Raw genomic sequence first — 18,884 nt, 5'->3', positions numbered from 1 at the left:
AAACAACTCAATTCCTGAATTTAGATCCAAACAACTGTAAAGTCCAGGATAGAAGAACTGCAACCTCACTGAGGCAGTGGGACACAGTGGTCACAGAAAGAGCTGCCTCCGCTCTGGTCAAATGCAAACACTCTTATGACAACATTACATTTGTGTATCCCTCATAACGTAACTCTAAGATGCCTTAGGAAGCTTGTGTGGGGAACTCTACTCACTGCCACCATAAAGCAAATCCTGTCATCTGTGATCCTCTTCCCCAAGTATTTTCGGGCTGGTTTAGTTGTCTTGTTTTTTTTTTGTGGATTTTATAAAGCATTTATTATATATATATAAATTTTAGTTTTTTAAAAGATTTTTTCTATTTATTTGAAAGGCAGAGTAGCAGAAAGAGAAAGGGAGAGACATGCAGAGAGAACTTCCATCCACTAGCTCATTCCCCAAATGGCTGCAAATGATGGCGCTGGGCCAGGCCAAAGCTGGGAGCCAGGAGCTTCCTCCAGGCCTCCCATGTGGGTGCAGCTGCTTTCCCTGGTGTATCATTGGGAAGCTGGATGGAAACTGCAGCAGCCAGGACTCTAACTGGTGCCCATATGGGATGCTGGCATTGCAGGCATGGGCTTAACCCATTATGCTGCATCACTGACTCCCATTTTTACTTATTGATTACATAACTTGTCAGTGTATTTTGAAGGTCTTTGAATAGATATCAAGTGTCAAAGGGCCCAGAAAATCTATGAAGCAAAAATTCAAGATTGACAAAGTTAAAATTAGAACAGCCCTATGATGATTTTCTTTTAGACATTAAGGAATGATTGGGGACTGGTGCTGTGGTGCAGTAGTTAAGCCTCTGCCTGTGGAGCTGGCATCCCATTTGGGCACCTGTTCAGTCTCAGCTGCTCTGCTTCCCATCCAGCTACCTGCCAATGTGCCTGGGAAAGCAGTAGAAGATGGCTCAAGTCCTTGGGCCCCTGCACCCATGTGGGAGATCCAGAAGAAGCTCCTGGCTCCTGGCTTTGGATCAGTCCAGCTCCAGCTGCTGTGGAACCAGTGGATGGAAGACGTCTCTCTCTGTCTCTCCCTCTCTCTATCTGTAACTCTGTCTCTCAAATAAATAAATAAATCTTAAAAAAAACCAAAGGAATGATTGAATGATTGAAGCTCCGTGGAATATGGTTTGAGAACCACTGTCTTACCACACGACCTTCTCCGTTCTTATCCCCCTAACTGCTCCAACATGAGTTAGCTTTTCCCTTCTGGTCACAACATCCAGTTCTCCCAGCTCTCCTTCCTCCTTCCTCAACGGAGCCCCTGCTGGCTGGATGGCACTACAGCCAGAGTTCATCCATTGAGTTATTCACCAGGTATTTACTGATGCTTACTCTGGCTGGGCTCTCCGTGAAACACTACTGATACAATGGTGATCAGACACAAGCACAATTTCACCTCTTTTTTTATTTTAAAGATTTATTTATTTTGTTTGAAAGGCAGAGTTACAAAGAGAGGGAGAGGCAGAAAGAGATTTTCCATCCACTGATTCACTTCCCAATTGACTGCAACTGCTGGAGCTGCACTGATCCAAAGCCAGGAGTTTCTTCCAGGTCTCCCACGTGGGTGCAGGGACCTAAGGGCTTGGGCTGTCTTCCATTGCTTTCCCATGCGCACTAGCAGGGAGCTGGATCAGAAGTGGAGCAGCCGGGATTGATCCGGAGCCCATGTGGGATGTAGGCAGCGGCTTAACCTGCTACGCCATAGCGCCATCCTCGGGTTACACCTCGTATGAAGTTTATAATCTAGTGTGTGTGAAATAATAACATCATCTAATTAATTGAGCTCACAATTCCAAGTTGAGATGGCATCTAAGGGAGAACAAATTGTACAGGCACTAGGAGAGTAAATATTGAAGGCAGTGACTGTGGTGCTGTTATAAACAACAAGTGACGTCAACTTGATGAAGTCCAGAAAGTCATAGGAAGTTAATGAGTATAAGCTCTTATGATAAATACGTATATAAGGAAGTTAATGAGCATAACCTCTTATGATAAATATAGTCAAAATGCCAGTTTCCTACCACACACATCTCAAAAGAAGAAATTCTCTATGAAAACACGTATGGTCTTCCCCAGGTGGTCAGGCAATGGTCCTTGAAACCATTAAAGCTGACCTGTCATGTGATAGGGAAGTCCTTTGCTATTCTCAGTAAACAGACTTAGAAACTTCCTGGTCAGCTGCCCTAACAGATGGTGTGGCTTAAAGACATCTATTTTCTCATAGTTTGGGGGGCTGGAGGTGAGATCAGGTCCTGTGAGGGCCTCCTTCCTCGCTGTTTCTGGCACAGCGGGAGAAACAGCTCTGATCTCTCTTCCCTGTGAGCCCACACGTATCATTTTGGGCATTCCACCCTCAGGACCGCATTTCAGCTTCTTCTCCCAAAGGCCCCTTCTACATTGTCACACTGGGAGTCAGGGCTTCAACGGGGGGTAGAGGGGGACACAGACATTTGGTCCACTCAACTTTACACAGGATACCGAATCCATACAGGTTTGGCATACATTTAATGGGAACTGACATATCAATAGCCTCTATTGTTATCTGTCCAAGATATAACAGCCAGGTGACACTCTGTCACCTGCAAGCACCTGTGTTCTCCTTTCAAGCTTCCTCATTTAATGGGAAAATAAGGTGTGGAGCCTCAGGCTTCAGATACGATTTATGACCAAGGCTGATGAAGTAATTATTGGGGATTTATTATTATTTGTTTCCTCATATGTGACCTAGGGCACGTGTTGTGAGAACTAGAAGAGATAATACAGGTAGAGCATCCGGCACAGGGGCTGACATATGGCAAACACTAGAAAATATTTACTATTATGTTTTATCATTTTTAAAGATTTATTTTTTTATTTGAAAGGCAGAGTTACATAGAGAGAGAGATAAGATCTTCCACCCGCTGGTTCACTCCCCGAATGGCCACAATGGATGGAGCTGGGCTGATCCGAAGCCGGGAGGCAGGAGATTCTTCCAGGTCTTCCACATGGGTGCAGGGCCCCAAACACCTGGGCCATCTTCCACTGCTTTCCCAGGTGCATTAGCACGGAACTGGATCGGAAAGTGGAGCAGCTGTGACTCAAACTGGTGCCCATAGGGGACGCTGGCATCGCAGGTGTTGGCTTTACCTGCTATGCCACAAGGCCGGCCCCAATATTTGCTATTATTAACATAGCAAGCACAGGCGGAACTTGTAGGAAATTGAGACAGAAACGTGATCTTCATTTACATGGTTACTTGTCAGATGAACTAATAGTCTTGACAGTCGTCACCAAAGCAGGAATTCTTCTTGGAGGATGATTTGGCAATTTAATTGGAGAGTAAATTTATGACTCATAAGCATAATAATTCCCTTTGGTTTAATCATCATATTTCTAACAATTTGTTGTAAGAAAATAAAGGTGTGTACAAAGATTTGTGAGGAGGAGCTGGCATTGTGGTATGACCACTAAGCTGCCTCTTCTGATGCCCGCATGCCCCATGGGAGTGCTCATTAGAGTCCAGGTTGCTCCGCTTCTGATCCAGCTTCCTGCTAGTGCACCTGGGAAGGCAGCAGGCAATGCCTTCCCATGTGGGAGCTGGGGATGGAGCACTTGGCTCCCAGCTTTGTCCTGGTATAGCCCCGGCTGTTGCAGGCATTTAGGGGGTGAGCCAGAAGATGGAAGATCTCTCTGTCTGTCTGCCTCCCTGTCTTAGCCTGTGTCTGTTACTGTGCCTTTCAAATAAATAAATATTTTTAAACAGATGTATGTAGAGGATGTTTATGATAGCATTATTTATAACAGGAAAATAACTTGGATCTTTTGAAAAATGGTAAGATTAAGTAAATTATGACAAATTTACATTTTAAAATCTGAAACATGTCTTTAAAATAACTGGAAAGAAATATACCAAAACATCCAACTGTGACTACCTGTGGATTGGGGCACTGTAGTAATTCTTATTATATTATTTATGCTTTTCTACATATCCCAAAATTTTCATAACAAATATGTGTTCTATTCACAATCAAAAAGGGCTTTGATGGTCTCCCTGTCAAAAGTTTTCCCCTTAAGCTCTGAAAACGACGACCTTGGGACGACAAGATCCCGATAGCAAAAGGATCTACCTAAAACTTGTTTGAACTGGCCTCATGCCACCCTTTCACACTCCACTGCCACTACTCCACCTTGGATCTCCTCCAGCCTGCTCGGGGACTATTGCAACAGCTCCCTAATTGCTCTCCTTGCCCCAGGCCTGGACTGTGCCACCCCGGTTCTCCACTTCGGTGGCTGCCAGAACCATCTTTCTGTAGGCAAAATCTGATTGCACATCTCCCATCTGCACCCCTTCCAGGCCCGCGCGGACTTTACAACATCGAAACTCCTTGGCAGGGCAGGTCGGTCACCAGCTAGTCCTGAAACGCACACACCTCTTCCGGCTTCATTTCTCACGCTCTCCCCGGGGGACCCTGAGCTCCAGGCACACCCAGTCTGCCACGCCTCTAAGCCTTCGCACACACGTGCACCACCCTGGCGGCGGCGGCGGCTATGCGTTAGACGCCCCCTCCCCCACAAAGCCGTCTCCGACACCCACTCTGCAGGTGACAGGGTTCCCCCTGAGTACCTTTTTCTAGGCACGCACGTCATTTAATATTGACTCACAGGGCCTCTTCCCTCATCCGACGCCCCTCCTTCAAGGCTATTAGTTGCCAGCTGTTTACTAAGTGCTCACTGAGTGGCAGGCCGTGTTGGAGGCATAGTGTTTCCAGCGGCAGGCTGTTTTCTTCTTTGCCCCTGCGCACCGCAGCTGCTGCGTGCTGATTGGATGAGTGGCTCCATGAGTTATCTCTGCACAAAGGTTCTCAGACTTCACGTGCATATGAATCACCTGAGGAGCTTGTTAACTAACATTCAGCTCTCAGGGTCTCACCCTGAAGCGCCTGAACCATGCGCTCCTGGGTGACTTCAGGTATGCAGAGTGTTTAATAAGCTTCTCCAGTGGTTCTGACATACTCCAGAGTGTGTGAATGTGAGAAACTCCACTCCACTCTAGAAAACACCATTCTCCGTCATTCCAGGTATATATGACGTCACCCTGAATTTCAATTTCCTCAAAAGAAGAAAATCAGAGGCCGGCACAGAGGGTTAAGCTGCTGCCTGCAGAGCTGGCATCCTGTCCTGGAGCGCTGGTTCGAGTCCTGGCTTTGCCAATTCTGATCCAGCTCCTTGCTAATGCACCTGATAAAGCCCCAGGAGATGGGCCAAGTACCTGGACCCCTGCCACCCGCGTGGGAGACCTGGATGGAGCTCTGGGCTCCTGGTTTCAGCCTGGAAGAGGAACAGTGCAGGCATTTGGGGGAGTGAGCCAGTGGATGGAAGACATCTCCCTGCATCTGTCTGTCTCTGTAACTGGCTTTTAAGTAAACAAATTAAAAAAAAAAGAAAGGAAGAGAATCAGTATTTTCTCAATACTTGCTCAGTATCAGGTTCCTAGTAACTAGGTACCTTAAGTGCTTACATGATTTTCTCATTTAATTTTCATAAAAGTTCTCCGAGGGAACTACTTGTCTTCTCATTTATTTATTTATTTTTTAAATGGAGGCCCAGAAAGATTCTGTCACTTGCCCAGGAGAAACTGTTGTTGCTGGGAACCGAATCAGGAACTCAAGACCTCTGAAGCTGTTCGGTGACACCGGGCTGCCTCTTCGCACCTGCCACAGCAGGTGCCTCTCTCTGTGTGTCTCATTTCTCTCTCTGTGTGTGCGGGTGCCCACCTGCACCCTGGCGCTGGTCCCTGATCGTGGTTTCCCCAAGCTTAGGAGAACTGGGGCAAATGAAAGCCACGCAACTCCTGGGGAAGCTGTTTGTTCTTTGTGGATTGAGTTGCTGGCTCCTAGTTGCAGTCTGGCCCAGCTCTGGATGTTGTGGGCGTTCAGGGAGTGAGTCAGAGGCTGGGAGCTCTGTCTGTCTCTCTGCCCTTTCAGTTAAAAAAAATCAATGCAACTCTCTTCAATACAGTCTATTTAATTCATCGACCTCAGTTCTGAGATTATCATCCTCATTTTTAGGATTAAAGTGTCATTTTTTAAAGTAAATAAGTAGTGATGGATTTGATAGTTTGTTCCATCTTGAAATAGCCTTACTTGGGAAAATAAAAATACAGGCAATCCTAGTTCAATATCCAAGTTTTTTTTTTTTTAATTTAATTGGTTCTAGAATCCCAAAATATGGTAACAGCTGCTTTCACCACAATCCTGCTCCACAGCCCGAGCCTCTTTCCCAGGCTGGCATGCCCCGTGGCAGGTAGAGGTCCACCAGAACCCTTCTGCATGAAAAGGAGGCTCAGACGCTTGTACAGGGTACAGGGTGAGGGGTGTGTGTGTATTAGCTTTCATCACCACAATGAAACACTTCAGAGGGACGAACTTCACGAAGAGAAAAGTTCATTTCGGCTCATGTGTTTGGGGTTCCCAGTGCAAGATCATGTGGGCCCTGTGAGTTCAAGTTCTCTGGTGAGGCCAGAAGATGGCAATGGCAGTGTCAATGGCAAGGCAAGTGTGGAGAAGGAGCACATGGACAGCCAGGAGGCTGAGACAGAGGGTGGCCGGCGGGGGTTTTGTAACCAGCCTTCTCTCAAGAACTACCTTCTGGGAGCACCCCCTGGTGACCTGAGGGCCTCCCACTAGGCCCACCTCCTAAACGCCATAGATTGTTTCCACCTTCTTAGTATCATCAACGTGTGACTCAGGGTTTATCTGAATGAGTTCAGAGGCCACATCCCATTCAAGCCACAGCAGAGTGTGTGTGTGTGTATGTGTGTGTGATAATAACAGGTGGATTTTTTCAATCCTTGGGGAGAGAGGGATGGTGAACCTGCTGGGAGCCATCAGGACCAGGGACCAGGAGAGGAGTAGGGCCACAGTTCCAGCTCTTTTTCATTTGCGATTTAAACCCTAATGTAACCCACGAGTATTACATACTCCCAAAGCCCTCTGTTCTCAGATAGGAGGCAGGAAGTTGACCTGAAATAGGAAAACATTTGCAGAGGGCCAATGATGCAACACAAGGAATTTTTGCAACCTCTGCACAGGGTGGCTTAGCCTCACTCCTCAAAGGCCCAGCCAGCTCTTGCTGACTCGGTCTTCCTGGCCTTGGGAGGTATGAGGAAAGGTAGGCAAGGTGGTGGTGGGAGGCTGACACTGTCATTCTGTTGGCTGTCTGACAGGGAAGTTCTCTTTTACGTCCATGTCCAAGACACAGCCTGGCCCATGGGTGCCACTTAGTAGACACCATTTCCAGGGATGAGTCATGATGTCTGCCCAGAGCAAGGGTCTGAGCAGGGACATTATATGTCTGGGAAGACGGGTCTCTGTGGAGAAGGGCTAGGATGGTCTTCTCCCTCCTGGTGTCCCAAGACTGGTCCCCGGAGGCTGACATTAATGAGAGAAGTCCTGGGGCTTGAGTGCTACCTTCTAGGTGTGTCCTTCCTTCCTCCCTCCCTCCCTCCCTCTCTCTTTCTCTCTCTTTCTCTCTCTCTCTCTCTTTCTCTCTCTCTTTCTTTCTTTCTTTCTTTCTTTCTTTCTTTCTTTCTTTCTTTCTTTCTTTCTTTCTTTCTTTCTTTCTTTCTTTCTTTCTTTCTTTCTTTCTTTCTTTCTTTCTTTCTTTCTTTCTTTCACAGGCAGAGTGGATAGTGAGAGAGAGACAGAGAGAAAGGTCTTCCTTTGCTGTTGGTTCACCCTCCAATGGCCACCGCGGCCGGTGCACTGCAGCCGGCACACCGTGCTGATCTGAAGCCAGGAGCCAGGTGCTTCTCCTGGTCTCTCATGCGGTGCAGGGCCCAAGCACTTGGGCCACAGCAGAGAGCTGGACTGGAAGAGGAGCAACTGGGACAGAATCCAGTGCCCCAAACCGGGACTAGAACCTGGTGTGCCGGTGCCGCAAGGTGGAGGATTAGCCTAGTGAGCCGCGGTGCTGGCTGTGATTTTTCTTGAAAGCCATGCTGCTGCCCAACCCTAGACACTTATCCTGCCTGGCTTCTCCTGACTCCTACAAACTTCCTAACACAGAGATAGGAGCTACTCAAAGGCCTACTACCTCTGAGAGCTTTGGGTCTGGACAGGGTGGGAGGGCTGAATTGGATGACCATGGAGCCAGGACCCCTGGAAGCTTGGGTGTTGCGGGGTGGGGGTCACATAACTCTTCCTGTGGGAGACCACACCCCCTTAAAGGGATCCCTCCTGAACCATCTCTGGCATTGAGCCCCTTTAAGAGACTCATAGCTTGACAGCTTTATGGTTAGAGAAATCACTTGTTTTTGAGGCCTGAAGATGCGCTCATCAGCAGAAAAAAGAAGGCAGGCATCTCGTGGTGGGGGCTGGGGGCATTGTGCAGGACACCGCATGTGTGTTAACAAACTACATTTCACATTCACTGCTGTGGGGTATTTTATAGAAAATGAAACCAAGGCCCAGAAAGGTTAAACAACTCTCCAAGGCCACAAAGGAGATGAAGAGCTTGGAGTTACACCCAGGACCCAAGCCTAGAGGCTAACCGAGGAGCCCAGCATGTTCTTAGGGGCACGGGTCCACTTAGTATTTCAGGAAAGCCTAAGATGGAGCCCCAGCTGAGGATCTGGCAAGATGAGTTCTGAGAAAGCCTTTGTCTTTTGTTGTTGTTTTTAAGATTTATGTATTTGAAAGGCAGAGCATGGTAGGGAGAGGTCGGTGGAGAAAGAGAGAGAGAGAATGAGTGAGCAAGCTTCTATCAGCTGGTTCACTCCCTCAAGTGGCTGCAATAGCCAGAGTTGGGCCAGGCCAAAGCCAGGAGCCAGGAACTCTCTATTGGGTCTCTCACATGAGTGGCAGGGGCCCGAGTGCCTGGGCCATTGTCCACTGCCTTTGCAGGTGAATTAGCAAGAAGCTGGACTGGATGCAGAGCAGGTGGGACTCAAACTGGTGTTCTGAAAGGGCGTGCTGGCTTCACAAGCAGTGGCGTGACTCGCTGCACCACAATGCCAGCCCCTGTCATTTTCTCCAGTGTCCCTGGGAACAGACTGCATCAGTGGCCACGGTGGCTACTCCAGGGCTCACCTTACTGATCCAAGTGGGCTGCAGCACAGCAGACGCATTCTGGAATGAATGTCTTCAGGGGATGGATGACCTAGGAGTTGAAATTCCTGGGTGGACTCCTGGAAGCAGGAAGGGCAGGAGTTGACGAGGTCGAGCTGCACACAGATGTGGGCCATGGAATTGGCAGTCAGCAATGGACACTGGTCATGAGCCTCTGTTTTCAAAGCTTCTGACCCCCCGACATGGGGAAGCAGGATGGCTGTCAGTCACCCATTCTAGAAGGAGGGACAAAATCACAAAGCCACAGATGACCAGTGTGCTTGTCTACTGCTCTGGATGTGTCTGAGTCTTTCCTAGGGAGGATACTCGTGTCTGGACAAACCCAGGTGTGCCAGAGGCATCCTTAACATTTCTGTTTACCTGTGCGTCTGCCTCCTCCCTTGCTGTCTCCCCAGGGCTTGGTCTCATTCTTCTCCACTCCCTCACATATCTTACCCAGGTTATCTCTGGTTAATCACGTCTACTTGGCTTTCAGGATGGCTGTTGACTTCCAAGGTTCCCTTCTGGGCCTGAGCTCTAGATTGGTATCTAGCTCCTCTCCAATACCTTGACTTGGCTGACGCACATTCAGGTCACGTTTAACAACTCCACTTTCTCCCTGACACTGCTGTCAGGACAACGACTTTGTCACACTCTCTTCAGCATTTCTGGCTTCCTCTCCAGATAGAGGGTGAGGTGGGAGGGAATGAGAAGTGGAAGGGCTTGGGAGAGCTGGTTAGAAGTATTGTAGGGGTCTGGAACAGACATAGAGAAATTACCCAAGACCCAGCATCAGGTCAGGGATCAGGTAGACAGTTCAGAGCTGTTTGACAACTCCAAGTGGGATAAACAAGTGAGAGAAAGTATCCTATGGCAGAGCCATGGGGGTTGGGGGTGAGGGCAGTCACCGGCTGAGAAGCAGCAAGGCAAGATCGGAGTGAGGGTCGGTCACCATCTCTAACGTGTACTGCCCATGCCTTGGCAGGTAAGAGCCAGGAGTAATCAATCAGGGAAGGAAGAGAAGACAACTGACCTACTGTTGTCCTCTAGGTCAAGTCTAAATCCTTGGTAGAACATTCAAGACCTTCCCTGACCTGGCTCATGCTTCCTTTCCAGTTTGTTTTTCCTCTCCCTAGCTCACTCGAGCACTACAGATACCGCTCTCAATTCAGTGCACGCCCGCACACACACAACTCCCTCTGCCTTCATAATCCCCGATGTGTGCTCAGCGCTGACCAGCTCATGCTCCTAGATTTAGCCCCTGCTTCTTCAGCTGCTCCAGGTGCACTTAATGATTCTGATGTCTTTCGGATGTCATCTGTGATGTGCCCTCATAACTGAATTATTTCAGTTGCACAACTTGTTTACATGCCTGCCTCAGGGGAACTGTGAGCTCCATGAGGGCAGAGCTTACATAACATATATATATATATATATATATATATATACACACACACACACACACACACACTTATATAACATATATATACTTACATAACATATATATATACTTACATAACATATATATATACTTACATAACATATATATACTTATATAACATATTTATATGTTTTAAAACATTTACTTGGAGGGGTGGGGAAGAGAGAGAGAGAGAGAGTGAGCGAGCTCCATTGGGGTTCATCCCCAAATGCCTGCAATGGCCAAGGCTGGGTTGAACTGAAGCCAAGAGTCAGAAACTAAATCCAGGTTTCCCATAGGAGAGGCAGGAATTACACTGAATTTTGGCATCACTGATGTCACTCACGGTCTGCATTAGCAGGAAGCTGGAGTCAGGAGTTGGAAGTGGGTATTAAACTCAGGTACCGTGATACAACACGGGCATCTTAACCAGAATCTCACTTGTTAGGTTAAACACCCACCGCTATTCAACATTTTAAACTCCAACACCTAACACGGTGGCGCACACGTAGTAAGTGCACAGTGAACATTTGTTGGGTGAATGAATGTGTGACTGGGTTCACATTTGTACCGAGGAGACAGAAAGTATACAGAGAACACAATTATGTGACAAGGACCATAATAACAGGTCATTTTGGGTACAGAAAGGAAGGAATGCCATTTCTCAGGCAGCACAATTCTGTAATGTGCGATTCAAAATAAAAACAGAACAGTAAATAAAAATGTAGTTTTTGAGCAAACAAAAATTCTTACCCTTCTGGATGAAAATAGGATAAGCCTTTTCTTTTCGGAAGGGGGCAGTGCCTGAATCTGTCAGAGCACTGGCACACTCAAGATTTTAACTGAGAACTCAACGATGATTCAATGCATTGACTCTTGGGCAGGGCTAAAGAAGCCAGGTGTGGGTGAAGAGGCACCGAAAGACCAGCAATAGCAGGTGGAGTGGCTGCAACCCCAGGCCTGCAGGCAGAGGGATGGAGCCTGGAGCTGCAGTCACGGCGGATCCCAGCCAATCTCAGCCTGGCCCAGCAGGCTTCATCCGTGCTCTCCCATCCTCATTACAGCTTTGGCTCTCACTGGCTGAACTCAACCCAAAGCTGGAGCCCTGGTGATACAGTCCATAGAACTCCGGCTCCTAGGCAAGGTGGGGAAGGGCCAAGAAGGGATCTGGGCAGTGAGAGGGTAATGGGATGAGAACCAGGGTGCAGGGAGGATGCTTCAGTTTTGTGGTTGACCTATGTAGATACAGGGTTCTTCAAAAACTTCACAGAAAATATGTATCATGAAAAAATATGCATGGATTTCGATATTTTTGTAGCCAAAAAAATCTATCTTTTAACTCAGGTTTTTAATGAACTTTTTGAAATACCCTGATATGATTAGCTTGTCCATTGATTAAGCAAGCACTGGCTTGAACTCTGTGAAAGAAAATTCTAGGACCCATGTTTGTACATTTAGGCTTTTGTGTATGTAAGCTTATTAACATCTGTGCCACTGTACTGATAGGTCCAGGGTGAGGCTCCAGGCATATAGGTGTTCAGAAAGCTTCCCAAGTGAACATGAAGGCCCCACTGATACAGTCTGCATTTGCATTCCCATAGGTAGGCAACAACAAGGCCCAGAGAAATTAGCAATGGCATGGCACAGTCACTCAGGTGACCTCAGAGGGTGTGACTGGAAAACTGAATGGCTGTACCTGTCTTCTAGTCCAATTCCTGCATTTTCCTGATGAGGAAACTGAGGCTGTAAACATGGAGTGACGTGCCCAAGTATGCAATCACCAACTCATGGAGGAGGAGGCGTTAGTACCAAGCACAGAATAATTCTCTGGGCCGGTGCTGTGGCACAGCAGGTTAAGTTGCTGTCTGTGATGCCAGCATCCCATATGGGCGCCGGTTCAAGTCCTGGCTGCTCCACTTCTGGTGCAGCTCCCTGCTGATGCACAGGGGAAAGCAGCGGAAGATGGTCCAAGTGCTTGGGCCCCTGACCCCCATGTGGGAGACACAGATGAAGCTCTTGGCTTCGGTCTGGCCCATCCTCAGCCATCACAGCCATCTTGAAAGTGTAACAACTGAAGGAAGATCTCTCTCTTTTTTTTTCTTGTCTGTTTCTCTCTCTCTCTCTCTCTCTCTCTCTATAACTTAAATAAATAAATCTTTAATAAAAAAGGCACAGAATAATTCTCAATCCAGTGTTCTTCTGGGGCAGCACACTTTGTAGTGTGTGTGTGTGTGTGTGTGTGTGCGCGCGCACGTGCATGACAAAGCCCTGGGTACCTGAAACTCCTGGAGACCGCTAATTAGGGCTGGTCATCAGCTACCGCCCCGCTATTCCCATCACAGACCACTCACCCAACCTTTGGGATGTATCAGAAATCTCTGTCTCCAGGAAGCTCGGGAGGCTGAAATGCCCTGGAATCAGCAGCCCTTCCCTTTTCGCCATCCCACAAGACACGTCAGGGGTGGGCGGAGCCTCAGAGCTCACCCACTCACAGTACTCAGTGTCAGAGAGGGGAAGAGATTCAGCCACTCTCGGGGGATGCAAGTGGCAAGGCTGGGACGACATTCCAGTCTGGTTGGCTGCCTACCAGTCCACCCACCTTGTGTTTGGGAATACGCACGGCTTCAGAGGTGCTTATGCACCTTTAGTCTACTTAACGTCAACATTAAATCCTCAGGGCTGGTGCTGTGCTGTGGAGGGTAGAGCGACTGCCTGCAGCGCCGGCATCCCATATGGGTACCAGTTCAAGTCCTGGCTGCCCCTCTTCCGATCTAGCTCTCTGCTATGGCCTGGGGAGGCAGTGGGGGGTGGCTCGGGTGCTTGGGACCCTGGACCTGCATGGGAGGCCCAGAGGAGGCTCCTGGATCCTGGCTTCAGATCAACCTGGTCCTGGCCATTGTGGCCATTTGGGGAGGGAACCAGTGGATAGAGGGCCTCTTTCTCTCTGCCTCTGCCTCTCTGTAGCTCTGCCTTCCAAATAAATATTCCTGAAGTCGTACTTATGAAATGCATGAAGTTTGCATTCTTTAAATAAAAGGTTTCTTTGGGGGGCAGGGAAGGCCAGGCAATAAAGAGATTGAAGAAAAAAAAATCTTTAGAAAAATCATTAAACTCTCTTGATGTTTCTTCGGCAAAGTTACTCACACTTCTTGGGGTCCTTAAGGGTGCTCAGGTCTGCCTGTCACTCCTGTTTTGGTGTGTGTTACAGTTGTCTTCGAGTTGTGAAACGTATGTGCCTGAGGCCAACTGACTGTGTTTGTTTCTATATTAGGGTTCTGGGTCTACAGGCTGAGGCTTGCCCATACACGTGTCTGTTCTCACACTGAGGGTGTATGTCAACCGGCAGGTGTTGGTTTTCTGGCTGCGTCCTTAAGGTGACTGTGACACTGGACAGTCTTGTGTATGTGTGGATCTACAGGCCTCGTTTCACGTCCAAGGCTGTGTGCTTGCATCCAGTGAAAGCTGGGTGTAACTGCAATTGTGCCTCCAAGAACGGTATGTTCAAAAACTGAACGGGATGTTTTTGAATTTTGTTCCTGGGTATGAGAACATGTGTGCAACCGTGCATCCATGGCAGAAATATGTGTCTCCGCCAAGCCTGGTCCTCACCCAGGCATGGGGTCACGGTCACGTTCTGGGATGCCTCGGTACGGCCTCCCTCCCCGGAGGAGCTGGGCCTCGCGGCCCCGCCTGCTGGCCCCAGGGCACTCCTTCCCCTCTCGGGCTGCAGCCGGACCAGCCGGGCCGGCGTCGGCAGCCGGGCCCCGCCCCCCGGCGCCAGGCCCCGCCCCCCGAGCTCCGGCTCGCTGATTGGCCGAGGCGCGGGTGACGCCGCGGGGTTCATAGAACCCCGAGCGCCCGGCGCGCGGGAGGTATTGTCCACTACCCCGGCTTTGTTACGTCGTCTGCTGCTCACCTGGCCGCGGGCGCGTGCTGGCCGTGGCAGTTCGGAGCAGGGTCCCCGCCAGCCGCCGCCGCCGCTGCCGCCGCCGCCATGGTGTCCCCGGTCACTGTGGTGAGTGAGCGGGCGAGCGAGCCGGCGTCCCGGGCGGCCAGAGCCCACCCGCTTGGCTGTAGCGCTGTGACGGGCCACGCCGCTGGGGCCTTGACGGGGCAGGGGCCCTGCGGCGGCCGACGGCCCCTGGTGGGGCGGCGGGCGCTGGCACTGCCCCGGCCGCCGGACCCGCGGCGCCCCGCCCCCGCGCGCCCCCCGCCCGCGGGACGGCGGAAAACAGAGCACACGTGACTCGGAAGCGTGACTTTGTTGATCTCTGCGCGTCTGGCGCGGGGCGCGGGGTCGCGCGGGGGAGGCCCGGAGGGGTGGCAGACTTGGTCCTCCCGAGACTCCTGTTCTGACTTCGTGTCCGCCCCTTCTTCGTCTTAGAAACAGGTCAGGCTGTGGAGGGGCGGCCCCGAGTCTCAGCAGCGCTGCTAACGCGCTGGGGGAAGCAGGGTCCTTGTCTGTGGACACCCCCTCCTTTCCAGGCTGTCTCAACTCCAGCTTTTGTCTTGCCTCCCTGCCCTTTTTTAGAGCCGGGTTCCCTGGGACTGTCCAGACCTCCCAAGCTACTTCCTGCCTGTCGGTTTCTCTTGCTAGGACATAATGGGGCTAGGAGGGGCATGGAACCAACGTCAGTGCCCCCGAGTGCCGGCAGGTGGATGCAGAGGGAGCGGGGGCTGGGTCTCTGACCTGCCAACCTTGATGGTGGTGGTGGTGGGGGATTTCCATGGGAGGGGGAAGGCGCCTCTTCTCTGGCAGAACTAGGACAAGTGTCCACCCCAACCCCCCTCCTCAGGGTCTGATCCGGGAGTCCGGGTGTGTCCCCAGAGCACTGTGCCAGACAGCTCATCAGTCAAAGACACAGTCACTTTGGGGGCGGTGTGGGTATACAGGGGGACCCTCAGCTGCTCTGGTCCCCCAGAAAGGAGCTACAGGGGATCACAAATTCAGAATATCTGCAGCCATCCCCTCCTCCAGCTTGGACTGTGCCTGCAGTGCCCTGGAGTGAAACCTTCCTTTAGCTGCCCTCCCCCCTAATCCCGGCTGAGACCAAGTCAGCTGCTTTAACTTCCCCCTCTGAGTTCCCCACGGCCTCCCAGCCTGTCTGCTGGCTCCAGATCAGAAGCTGGACAGAGAGCCCTCCCCTCTTCCTGCCTCCTTGTTGACTAACTGGCCCTCCCCTTCTCCCCAACCCTGAAATATCTGAGTTTAGGGATGGTTTTGTTGCTCCCAATTTGTGAGTCTGTTTCTCGCCCCAGCATCTGAACACCTCTGCTTTCCTTTGATGCCTCTGGTCCAGGCGGGGGCAGGTGGAGTGGAGGCTGAGCAGCACAGGGGCAGAGGAGCGAGCCTGCAGCGTGGAGGTGGTTGTCACTGCCCACCCTCCCACATTCCTGGCGCTTACCTAGTGTTGCCAGAGGCCTAAGCCTGTGCCCTGGCCCCACTACTGAGGATCAGAAGTTGGCCACTCAGGGCGGCTCTGTGGTTTCCCGCTGAGTCCACTCCATTCCAGACAGCTGGAGGCTGACGCTGGCAGAGAGAGGGGCTAAAGGGACCCTGAGGAGGGGAGGGAGGGCATGGGAAGGGAGAAGCATCCTAAGGGCTGTTTTCTGCCGAGTGAGTGATCATTCCAGTTTAGCCCAAGAGAGGACATGGATAACAACAACAGTGGGGCCCTTCTCCTGCCTGACGAATTGAGCCTCAGGGTGGTTGATGGGTTTGCTCACACCCTGCGGGCTGGTTGGGGCAGGTGAGGCTGGGCTTTCTGTGTCAATACTGCTTCCCCGGGGTGGGGTGTGTGTGTGTGTGTGTGTGTGTGTGGTGTGTGCTGGGGTAGGCCCACCTCTGGGGTGGACACCTAGGCTGAGGGTGCTGGCTCTGAGCCCCACTACGGGCCTCTGAGCTGCCAAAGCTCTGAGTGCTGCCCATATCCCGTGTCCTCCAGGTGAAGAGTGAGGGACCCAAGCTGATGCCCTTCTTCAAGGCCACCTGCGTGTATTTTGTGCTGTGGCTGCCCTCATCCAGCCCGTCGTGGGTCAGCGCCCTCATCAAGTGCCTGCCCATCTTCTGCCTCTGGCTCTTCCTTCTGGCTCATGGCCTTGGGTTCCTGCTGGCCCATCCCAGCGCCACGCGCATCCTAGTGGGACTCGTCTTCTCTGCCCTAGGTGATGCCTTCCTCATCTGGCAGGACCAGGGCTACTTTGTGCACGGTGAGTGGCCCCAGTAGCTGCCTGGCCGGGGTCCTGGGGCTGGGGGCCAGAGGGTTTAGGGGGAGGGTCAAGGATTTGGAAGTGGGGGCTTTGACCCGGAAGGAGTCTGAGAGTTTCTGAGGTCGGGGACCATGGAAGCCCCTGTTGGAGGATGCCCTTGCATGTGATCTGGAGTCCTTGAGGGGAGTGGGGAGGTGTGGTCTTTACCCAGGCACCTTTCCCACCCTGTTACTCCCACAGTGAAGCCTCTGGGCAAACACTTGTTTACCAAGCCCGCCCTCAGCATCCCTCATCCCTTCTCCCAGGTCTGCTGATGTTTGCTGTGACCCACGTACTCTACGCCTCAGCCTTTGGCATGCGGCCACTGGCTCTTCGGACAGGTCTGGTGATGGCAGTGCTGTCAGGCCTGTGTTATGCTATCCTCTACCCGGGCCTCTCGGGTGCCTTCACGTACCTGGTGGGGGTCTACGTGGCCCTCGTCAGCTTTATGGGCTGGCGAGCTATGGCAGGGCTGCGGCTGATGGGGGCAGCCTGGCGTTGGACTGAGCTGGCGGCTGGCAGTGGCGCACTGCTGTTCATTGTCTCAGACCTGACCATCGCCCTCAACAAGTTCTGCTTTCCTGTGCCCTACTCGCGGGCTCTCATCATGTCCACCTACTATGCAGCCCAGATGCTCATCGCTCTGTCCGCAGTGGAGAGCCGGGAGCCTGTGGAAGACTACAGACTGAGCAAGGCCAACTGAGGCACCAGGGTCTGCTCACCCATTCCCCTGGGGCTGGACTCCAGACCCTGGGAACCTGCAGGAGCTGGATCAGGATGGCTGCAATGCCAGCCTGGGGCAGCAGGTACCACTTGGGGAACTTGCGAGTTTGAGGGGTAAGCCAGCAAAGGATCTCCCAAGCAAAGCTAGTGGTACAGGACAGTGCTGAGAGCTAAGAGGGAGCCTCACGCCCTTGCTGGCGCCAGAAGTAGACATCTCCTCGCCTCTGTCCCATCAGGATTGTCGGAGCCCCTGGAGGGTGCTGGTGCTTCTTAAGCCCCTCTTGCCCTACTGGGTGGAAGAGGCTGACTCCATCTCTTATGCCCAGGGCCAGTGGCAAGGCTGGGATCACCCCCTCCCACCATTTCTGGTCTGCACAGAGTTAAGGGAAAGATGAGGGAAACCTGGGCTGAGATGACTTGGGCCAATGGCACGAGTCCTTCTCACAGGTCCCTAACTGGGAAGAGTGGGTGAGGGTGGAGGCTCCCTTTTCCTGTCTATCCCTGTTACTTGAACAATCTCAGTCTCTAAGTAGGGTAGGTGGGAAGGTGAACTGGTGTCTGTCCCCGGTAGGTAGAAGAGGGAACTTCTTTGGTCTGGGAGCTTGGGGTCCCAGGGATTCAAGTTGTCCCCATCTCTCTGACAGGCCAGCCCAGAGCTCAGGCCCCACACCACCCCTTCAGACTTTATCCCTAGGGCTAGAGTGAACCATGCCAAAGGAAGGGGCCAGCCTGCGCGCGCGCGTGTGTGTGTGTGTGTGTGTGTGGTCTCCTGGCCTTCCTGTGTCTTTCTCTGCCTATGTTTCTGTCCTGCTGTCTGTCTGAGTCTCATAGGGAGAGGGCCTCAGGGAGCTGCTGAGCCTGGCTCAGAGAGCTGGGGTCCCTCCCCACAATGCTTACACTCTCAGTGCTTCCCTCTCTGTCCCTCCTGCACTGGGAGCAAGAGGAGGGGCTTCAATGACACTCTGGGTCTTAAGACTAGAGGCACAGTCAATGCAAGGGGAGCAAGGATGGGGCAAGCCCATCCTCTACTTCCCGTGTGAATAAAAATAAAAACTGAGGGCCGTTGGCTGCCTTGCTTGTCTGCCTGTGTGGCATGTGCCTGTTCTGGAGACGGGGTGGCGGCCCAGTGTGTCCTCACAGCCTGGGTCACGGTCCTGGCCAGTGCGTCTTGCTTGGCACCAGGCTGGCTCCCTGGCTCTGGTGACACTGTGATGGCTGGCGTGGGTCTCGCTTCCCTGCTCACATACATGGGTGAGGGTATGGTTCGGGAGGACGGGAGATGGGTAGCATTTGCCGTGATCCACGTTCGGCCTTAGGCATAGCCGTCCGACATGCTTGGTGATCCTCAGGTACCCAGTG

General features: G+C 51.6%; 1 protein-coding gene and 1 long non-coding RNA gene across 4 annotated transcripts; one reads left to right on the top strand and one right to left on the bottom strand.

The window, feature by feature from the left end:
* Window positions 1-401: 401 nt before the first annotated feature.
* LOC138849346 (uncharacterized) lies at window positions 402-14,227 on the bottom strand. The gene is made up of 3 exons (XR_011388073.1): window positions 12,905-14,227; window positions 9,116-9,369; window positions 402-1,790 (listed from the first exon to the last, which is right to left on the bottom strand). It is a non-coding gene; the product is annotated as an uncharacterized lncRNA (long non-coding RNA).
* Window positions 14,228-14,310: 83 nt separating this feature from the next.
* TMEM86A (transmembrane protein 86A) lies at window positions 14,311-18,606 on the top strand. 3 transcript variants are annotated; one of them, XM_002721367.5, is made up of 3 exons: window positions 14,311-14,568; window positions 16,499-16,763; window positions 17,069-18,606. In XM_002721367.5, exons 1-3 carry the CDS (start codon window positions 14,548-14,550, stop codon window positions 17,503-17,505), a joined length of 723 nt encoding a protein of 240 aa, XP_002721413.1. In that variant the 5' UTR covers window positions 14,311-14,547; the 3' UTR covers window positions 17,506-18,606. The 3 variants fall into 3 exon arrangements, with proteins under 3 accessions (XP_002721413.1, XP_008273349.1, XP_008273350.1); XM_008275127.4 differs by lacking the exon at window positions 14,311-14,568 and adding an exon at window positions 14,793-14,943; XM_008275128.4 differs by lacking the exon at window positions 14,311-14,568 and adding an exon at window positions 14,811-16,303.
* The last annotated feature ends 278 nt before the right edge of the window (window positions 18,607-18,884 follow it).

Source organism: Oryctolagus cuniculus, chromosome 1 (assembly GCF_964237555.1).
Source record: "Oryctolagus cuniculus chromosome 1, mOryCun1.1, whole genome shotgun sequence".
NCBI lineage: Eukaryota > Metazoa > Chordata > Mammalia > Lagomorpha > Leporidae > Oryctolagus > Oryctolagus cuniculus.
This window is presented reverse-complemented; position numbering and strand designations above follow the sequence as displayed.